The 7,897-nt window shown below is 40.9% G+C and overlaps 1 protein-coding gene across 2 annotated transcripts; it reads right to left on the reverse strand.

Annotated features, from left to right (window-relative positions):
• Positions 1 to 1,921: 1,921 nt before the first annotated feature.
• LOC149828063 (protein RGF1 INDUCIBLE TRANSCRIPTION FACTOR 1-like) lies at positions 1,922 to 4,668 on the reverse strand. 2 transcript variants are annotated; one of them, XM_090019859.1, is made up of 5 exons: positions 4,435 to 4,668; positions 4,073 to 4,229; positions 3,759 to 3,959; positions 3,424 to 3,639; positions 1,922 to 2,739 (listed from the first exon to the last, which is right to left on the reverse strand). In XM_090019859.1, the coding sequence occupies exons 2-5, from the start codon at positions 4,073 to 4,075 to the stop codon at positions 2,428 to 2,430; spliced, it is 732 nt and encodes a 243-aa protein (XP_089875985.1). In that variant the 5' UTR covers positions 4,076 to 4,229; positions 4,435 to 4,668; the 3' UTR covers positions 1,922 to 2,427. The 2 variants fall into 2 exon arrangements, with proteins under 2 accessions (XP_089875985.1, XP_089875986.1); XM_090019860.1 differs by having other exon boundaries at positions 4,073 to 4,226; positions 4,435 to 4,667.
• Between the last annotated feature and the right edge of the window lie 3,229 nt (positions 4,669 to 7,897).

The raw sequence follows: 7,897 nt of genomic DNA on the forward strand, positions 1-7,897 counted from the left end.
CCCCCATCTCATCCCAGTCTACATTAGGGGTGGCAATCGGGTCGGGTCGATGGGTCGGGTCGATGGGTCGGGTTGTCAAGTCAGAATACCTCAACATGAACACGACCCGTTTATTAAACGGGTCGGATGTGGCAAACACGAACACGACCCATTTATTAAACGGGTAACCTGACATGACATGGTTAACCCGTTTAATAAACGGGTTGGGTCGACACAACACAATTATACAATACGGTGACTTGTTTATTAAATCGGTCAACCCGATAACATAGACACGATAACCGCACAGGCGCACACTGGAGAGAAGAGGTCTCGGGCTCTCGGCTGCGGGTCGGGTTGACAGGTGGCAAACAGGTCGGGTTGACGGGTTTGTGTAAATGGGTGCCCGCCTAACCCGTTTATTAAATGGGTCAAACGGGTTGGCATACCCCTAACACGAACATGACCCGTTTAATAAACAAGTTAGGCCGGTCGACCCGTTTACCACACGAACCTGTTTAAGCCAAACCCTAACCCGGCTAAGAAGCAGGTTGACGGGTCGGGTCAGATTTTGCCACCCCTAGTCTACATCATTATCATCTAGACTCATCAACATAATAAAAAAGAGAAGAGAAGAGAACAAAATATGCACCATCAGTCCACAACGTGTGACGCCCAAGGTGATGCACAAAATCCTTATCGTCGTAGCAACTTCTGGGGCAGCCAAACCAACCACTCACCTCACCACTGAGGCTGACATCCTTCGTGTGGGTGTCTACGTGGCGAGCGATCATTGGTTGAAGGGCTGACATGGCAAGATGACACGTCACGAGGGAAGCTATCATATGGCCCCTCTTGCTTTAGGGGACGTCACGAGACACAACTCACATGATCGTTAACGATAAGGTAAGAGTTGGTTCTTTATTTTGTTTTTCTTAAATTTGTTTTGTTTTAAAAAAAAAACGAGAATATAATAAAGAAAGCAGGAAAGAAAAAAAAAAAAAGAGTTGGGTCACTTGCGGATTCCCCACGTCTCCATGTTGAGCGGAGCATCTGAAGCAGCCCATCCCTTTCTTAAGCATTTACGTCTGGCCCAAGCTACCGTCCGATGTGAAACGAAGACTCAAATTATCCATGGGATAAATTAATGCATTTTTAACAAAAAAATTTGTGAAAATTCTTAAAGAAAACTATTATATTGATGTTTCTATTTGGCTACCAATATATATCTTGATAATGATCATGGCCAGAAAAAAGAAAAAAGAAAAAAGAAAAAGTTTAACTGGTTCAACTTATACGCAATAAAGAAAAGAAGACACGTACACGGGCTCCGCTTTATTGGCAAGAGCAGTTAGTGCACGTCACCTTGTGTTGGGACGTTGCAAGTTCGAACCCAGAATGGTATGGTTGTATAACTGGTAGGGGTCTGCCTAACCCCAGCTTTCTCTGTGGGAAAAAAGAAAAAGAAAAAAAAAGACACCTAACACAAAATGTAAGCCGTTAAGATACATCAACAGTATGAAACCAATGGTTAATTGGCAAAAGAAACATAAAGGAAATTGCTTTATAGACTATTGAGAAAGGAAACAAGATATGCATATGCACAAAGAATTTAAGGCAAAGATATTGATGACCATGATAAGAGGAAACGAAATAAAGGAAACCTTTACATCTAGGGATCCTGCCACTAAATTTCGTATCTATCCTTTGCAAATATGAGAGAGAGGGACTAAATATTAACCGTTATCACCAACATTGTCCATATAGATTACTGTGGCGCATGCCCTCATTTGTACACAACTCTCTCTCTCTCTAAAATGAGGCCATCACCAGCTCATGATGACAGGCCGCAAAAGGACAGAATACAACAACAAACCTCTAAAGTTTGAGTGGCAATGATATATGAAAGTAGAAGGGCAAAAATGAGAAACAGGGTACATAACATCTTTCTTATGTCATTTGCCATTGATAATCTTCACCAGCGTCTGTACATGCTTATGGAACTACAGGAATATATTTATAAGTGATATAGGTATATTAAAATCACCACTGAAATTCAAGTACAAACCCCTAACCGAACCTTACAGATGAATATATGATACTCCGGTTTACCTACAAGAGTACCAACTTCACTACTGAAATAAAAGAATATTTATGTGTCTATCAAAACAATAAAATATAAGAAAGACTTAAAAGTTATATTTACATCTATTGCATTATTTTGGCTGACTCCTGCGCCTTGCCATCTATTTACAAGACAGAAAAGAGAGTAACGGAGCTATTTTTTGTTCTTCACATGCCTATTAAATCTTGATTCTGATCACATTATTCACCTGTACATCTACGGATGGATGGTTGACCTTCAAGATAGTTTTCTTCCCTTCCTTTTTTTTTTTTGGCGTTTTCCTCCATTTCATTTTTTTTCAGTAATTTCCTGAACAACGTGAGTTAAAATGGAGCTCTGTGAGGAATGCCCTTTCTCCTCCCTACTCTGTAGTTTTTTATTGGTGGGGTTGCCGGAGAGATGCTTCTGGTGAAATTTGCAGCCTCATCGCCAGAACTTGAATACTTCTCTCCATCTCGGATCCCATTCAAGGACAGAACCTCTCTTTTCGCGACCATGAATTGATTAAATCCGTCCGTTCGCTTCATCTTCTTTGGCGTAGATGAATCATCCGATTCCGATCTCCCTGCTCCATCTCTGTTCTGCTTCGGCCTGAGAGAGAAAGTGAGTTCCGGGTCCCTCTTGATCCCTCCAAGCTGTTGCCATTACATTGAAAACTTCCAAAAGTTCAGGATCGTTCCATTGAAGAAAATGCAGAAACCGGAAATACATATCAATCAAAACAAAACTCAGATTTGTATGCCAAACTTTAAGTCTTTCCTCAATTCAAGACATACCCATTTCAGAAAAGGAGCAGTAAGAACAATTGGGCATTGATCAGTAAAACAAAATAACCCAAATGGAAACAAAAGAACTCGAGAAATAAAGACCGACAAATTTTAACTGAATGCCGAGACAATCATATGCAGCAATGGTCAAAACGCAACGCTTTAGCCAGAATGCATAACCAAGAGAACCCATTACTTCAGTGTACCGATAGAAAACTTAATCACTGAATCAACTGACAAAAAACCTAAAATTTTTGAAAACTGAAGACGACCCAATACAGGACAAGCTGAAAGTACGAACTGGGTATTGACTAATTCAGTTAACAGACAATCAACGCATCGAATTACAGCAGATTCACAAGTAGCTTCTTCAAGATGATACTGAACCAAGAAAAGGAAAGCTTGTCCAAATTTCTGAAATTCAGAGTCAACGGCCACGAAAATCCGGCCAAAACAAGAAATGGGCAAAGGCTATGATATTTAAAGCTATTAAAAAAAAAGAGAAAAGAAGAATGAGGGAGCGAAAATGGGTGGGGATACTGAAACACTTACTTTGCACCCAAGAGAGCAGAACCTGTAAGAGTCAAGAAGGCTCCTACAACAGATCTCACATGTGTTGGTCACGCCTTTCCCTGGCCTTGGTTGAGGCCTCTCGTTGAGGAAAACGATCCTAGCACTGTTAATGATGTACGTCTGTACCCCGCTTATGTCAAGAATCTTCTGAACTTCCGAGACCCGAATCACATTATGGTATGAAGATCTCCTAATCTGTTTCAAAGCCCCGCACAAATATTAGTCTCCTCTCTTGCTATGAAATTAAGAAAGAGAAAGCCAAGGAAAAAAGAAGGGATAAAAATTTCTATCAAAAGTTGAAACCGACCACAGACCTGAACAATGTGATGGTCCTTATGATTGGAAAGACAGTAGGAGCAAAGGGCATTCCCCATACAATCAAGGCAGTACATATTGCACTCGCTCTTACTGGAATCCGCATGGATTCTGCAAGGAGCAAAGAAGTTTGTCTTCAACATAGGGACCAGCCATGGCGGCCCAAGATCCTCACTCGCCACCCTTATCATCGGACCGACCTATTTCGTTCACCCAAACAAAAAATATAAAACCCCAAAGTCATCATAACCACAAAAAAAAAAATACAATCAAACGACAGAAAAGGGGAAGAAAAAAAAAAACTATGGATTACCATCACTTTCTTCTGTTGTTGAGTACCTATCCTCTGCCTATGCTATACAGTCACCTTGCTGTTTAATTGTGAGTTTGTGGCAGCAAAAACGAAAGGAAGAACGGAACAAGAACAATAGGAGTTTGAAGATATGATTTTGACCTAGAAATTTAAGCTGCTGTAAACAAAGCGGAGACACTCATTAGGCACACAAACATGGACAATGACAAAAGAGAAGTGGAAGAAGGGAGTTGAAAAGAAAAAACCAAGATAAAAAGGACACCCCACTTACGATAGTTTTAATTAAATAGAAGGGGAGCATTCAAAAAGGAAAGACAATAATGGAAACGGCAGGCCGTTTTGATAATGGTTCATATTTGTACCTGGCTGAGTGTAAAATTATCATGCTCCTCAGCGATATCGCCACCGGAGAATTATAGGCCTGCTTCCCTAGTCTCTTCTCTCCCTTGTCCCATATTACATTACATGACTCAAGAATGAAGGAAGAAGAAGCCGGGCCGAAACTTTCTAAGTGTCTATAAGGAGAAATGAGGGAGTAATTCACAAGTCAAACCCTGAACATGACTCCCGGCCTGAACTATTTGGCGGTCACCACAAGACCCCTTGTGGATCTTTTCTCATTTTAGAGAGAGAGAGAGATGTGGTTGCGGACCTGGGAGTGAAACTGGACAACACACTAGAGTTTGATAAGTCTGACGGCGTTAGAGAGAGAGAGAGAGAGAGGCGGTTGTTATGTGAGTTACGTATTAGAACTAGTGGATACTTGATAGGGAACCTGGAGCATCACAAGTCTAGCATAAGCTTGAAACTAGTGGTTGAGAGAGAGAGAGAAAAAAAAAAGAGAGATATCTCGAGCATATAACCTGGAGCATCACAAGTCTAGCATAAGCTTGAAACTAGTGGTTGAGAGAGAGAGAGATGTCTCGAGCATATAACCCTAACCGCAATCCAGATTAATCGAGAGGGAACCAAATTAAGCTAACTTAACACAAGCAAACAAGGATCTAACGGTGAGAGACAGAGAGAGAGAGAGAGTATCGTTACCACCACCACCACATCACCAACGAACCGAATCTAGTCATGATGTAGGAACCCAAACTACAACAGTAACCCCACTTAAACACATGAGAGAGAGAGAGGAGAGGCGGTTTGGCATCTCTTTCTTGAATGGGCCCGCCGACTTCGATGCGGTCATTGCTGTTAATGTCACCCGAGCCCCTTCCTTCCCAAGTATATATATATATATATATATATATAGAGAGAGAGAGAGAGAGAGAGAGAGAAGGTCTTCTGGTTCCCACCTCTCCTCCGCACGAGTATCATGTACGTGTCAAACAAAGAAGGCATGAGGCCGGGTGCGATGGTGAGGAGGCTGTCGCTTTCTCGAGGCCGTTCGGTTCGTTTGGAAGCTCTTCAAGGACACGATCGTCCTTTTCCACGCCAAGGGGGGGGGGGGGGGAATTTGACTAAAGAAAACCTGCGCCAAATAAACCTTTGAGACGAAGAAAATTACGACAATGTTATCAAGGTTGATTACGTATGACTGAACCCTAGTGGTGATTTCGTAATATTTGGAAACAAAAGTTGAGGGCAAGTGTTTGGATCAAAATAACAGTTAAAGAGAGGGGGCGGGGCGGCTACTCCAGTCGACCCCCTCTGTCCTCTCCCATGCAACTGCAAAGGGTCCGTAAAAAAAGAAATGAAAGGGAGGGCTTTTGCCGACCGCGTGTCCCCTGATTCAGGGAACGCCACCGTACCACCTAAACCGAACTACCCTGTACACGTGGGAGGATTTCATTTGTCAGATGTATTAGGGAACTTCCCCCCGTCAGAGCAGATACGATCATATCGATCCTCACCGCACAACTCACTTGCGGGGCCCATGCACATGTCAGATCAAGTGAGATGTGCGGTGGGTTCAATTAATAGGAACGGACCTAATCTGCCCCCTCCCTTTTCCATCCCAGTTCGGAGTAGATATAGGCCGGATCCCGGTGATCTAAATCCCACTCCGGTTTTAACCCAGAATCCAAACAATAGAGTTGAATCCGGTAAACATGATCAGTTAATTGAGAAGCTGATCTGACTAAGCATTAATTGAGTCTTATATAACTAGATTGGGCCTCCTAAGGTTCCTAGTCGCTTTGTACTAATTGTATCCAAACCTTTGCCCAATATACCCAAATCCAATTAGCTATTTGTACTAATTAACCTAACGCCTTTGCATGTCAACTCTTTCGGGTACTAGTTCCTTTTGGATTCAGATTAACAAGTCAAAACTTGATATGGCCTGTTTAGCTAATTGGATCTGATTACATGGATTCGGGTGTCGGACAAAAAATGCTTTGCTAACATCCCTATTTTGGGAGCCGGTAACACTGTGCATGCTTCATAGAATATAGTCTTAGTTTAATTAGTAATGGGCCAAGTGGGTTAATGTCTCGCTGACCACAGAATCCGTACCATTTGGAGCGTAAGTCCAGTACTGAAGAATGAAAACGCCAAAATGGATCAGGTGGGCTCACATGATCACTCAGTTAGCTTGGCTATGCTCATTGGGGGGTTTCACTCCATGACCCAAATCCAATCAGGGCAATAGCACTAGGAGCACAGATTCTGATAGAAGCTCTAGCTAGCTAGAGGTTTATTATGCGTTATTGGATATATATGGCTCGATCCATTCATGGCCAATCGGAATCTGATTCACACTTTTAAGCAATAAATCAGAATCCAAAACTGGATCAGAACAGCATCTCAAGGGAAAGAAAAGATGAGTCCCACTCCCACATCCATCTGAAATTTAGATGGTATTAATGGATCTTCTAAAAGAGTCGATCAGAAAAAAGCATTTTACATGCAAAAGTTATTGATGGATTGGATTTGATCCAGATGAGAATTGAGAACCGACAGAAAACGTCAAATTTGGCCCAAATCTGAATCCAAAACGTTCCAACTGCACAGGTCTCAGAAAATCAATTACAGGGTCCGATCTCATGCCAAGATCCATATCTCGGATCTGGATCAGGGATCTGACCAAATCCACCCCAAACATCTGTTTGTGTATCTCCGTAACCCTGGACGAAACGAACAATTAAGGCTAATTTCGTGATTTTGAAAGGCTTGGTGACCGTGGTGAAATTTGTGTGGCTTGTATTTCTTTGTGCTTTTTGTGGTAGGGTTCACAAAACGGAGGAAGATTGCAATTGAAGCTTTAGCCTTTCTGCGTAGAGTGCATTGTTGGCGAAATAGTACCCACGTTTTTATGTGCTCGAATATATATGCCATAAATAATAACGGAATACTGTTAGAGAGGTATTGACAAGAATGTAGGTATTTACATTAAATTCAAGCTTTTTATGTCATTTTGGCAAAGACAGTACGCCTATTCCTTCATGATCAATACTTCATATTTTTCTATTCAGTTACGTCTCTCTTTATTTTTATATATAGAAAAACTAAAATATGTAAACTGGTATGAACTATGATTTTAATAGCTTTTTTTGCAAAGTGATCCATTTGGCTGGAATCGACTATTGGATCACAGTAATCTGATAAAAAAACATGATTTTTCATGCTTGTATATTTACAAAAATTTTGAGTCATTGATTTTCAAGCCTTAAAAGATCCTCATAATACATTTTAATCCGATGATTCAAGAGTCTGTTTCTATAAAAACCATGCATCTAGATCACAATTATACCGTAAAATTTTAGAAAAAAAAAAACTATAAAAATCTCAGTTCATACAAGTTTACATATTTGACTAGTTTATATATATATATATATATATATATATATATATATATATATATATATATATATATAT

This window comes from Nuphar pumila, chromosome 10 (genome assembly GCF_984573655.1).
Source record: "Nuphar pumila chromosome 10, dmNupPumi1.hap1.1, whole genome shotgun sequence".
Taxonomy (NCBI): Eukaryota; Viridiplantae; Streptophyta; class Magnoliopsida; order Nymphaeales; family Nymphaeaceae; genus Nuphar; species Nuphar pumila.

Coding starts and splice junctions, on each gene's coding strand:
- LOC149828063 (XM_090019859.1), bottom strand. Junction 3,640..3,758: donor AGGACCATCACATTGTTCAG/GTCTGTGGTCGG, acceptor GCTTTGAAACAG/ATTAGGAGATCTTCATACCA. Junction 2,740..3,423: donor TCTGCTCTCTTGGGTGCAAA/GTAAGTGTTTCA, acceptor TAATGGCAACAG/CTTGGAGGGATCAAGAGGGA.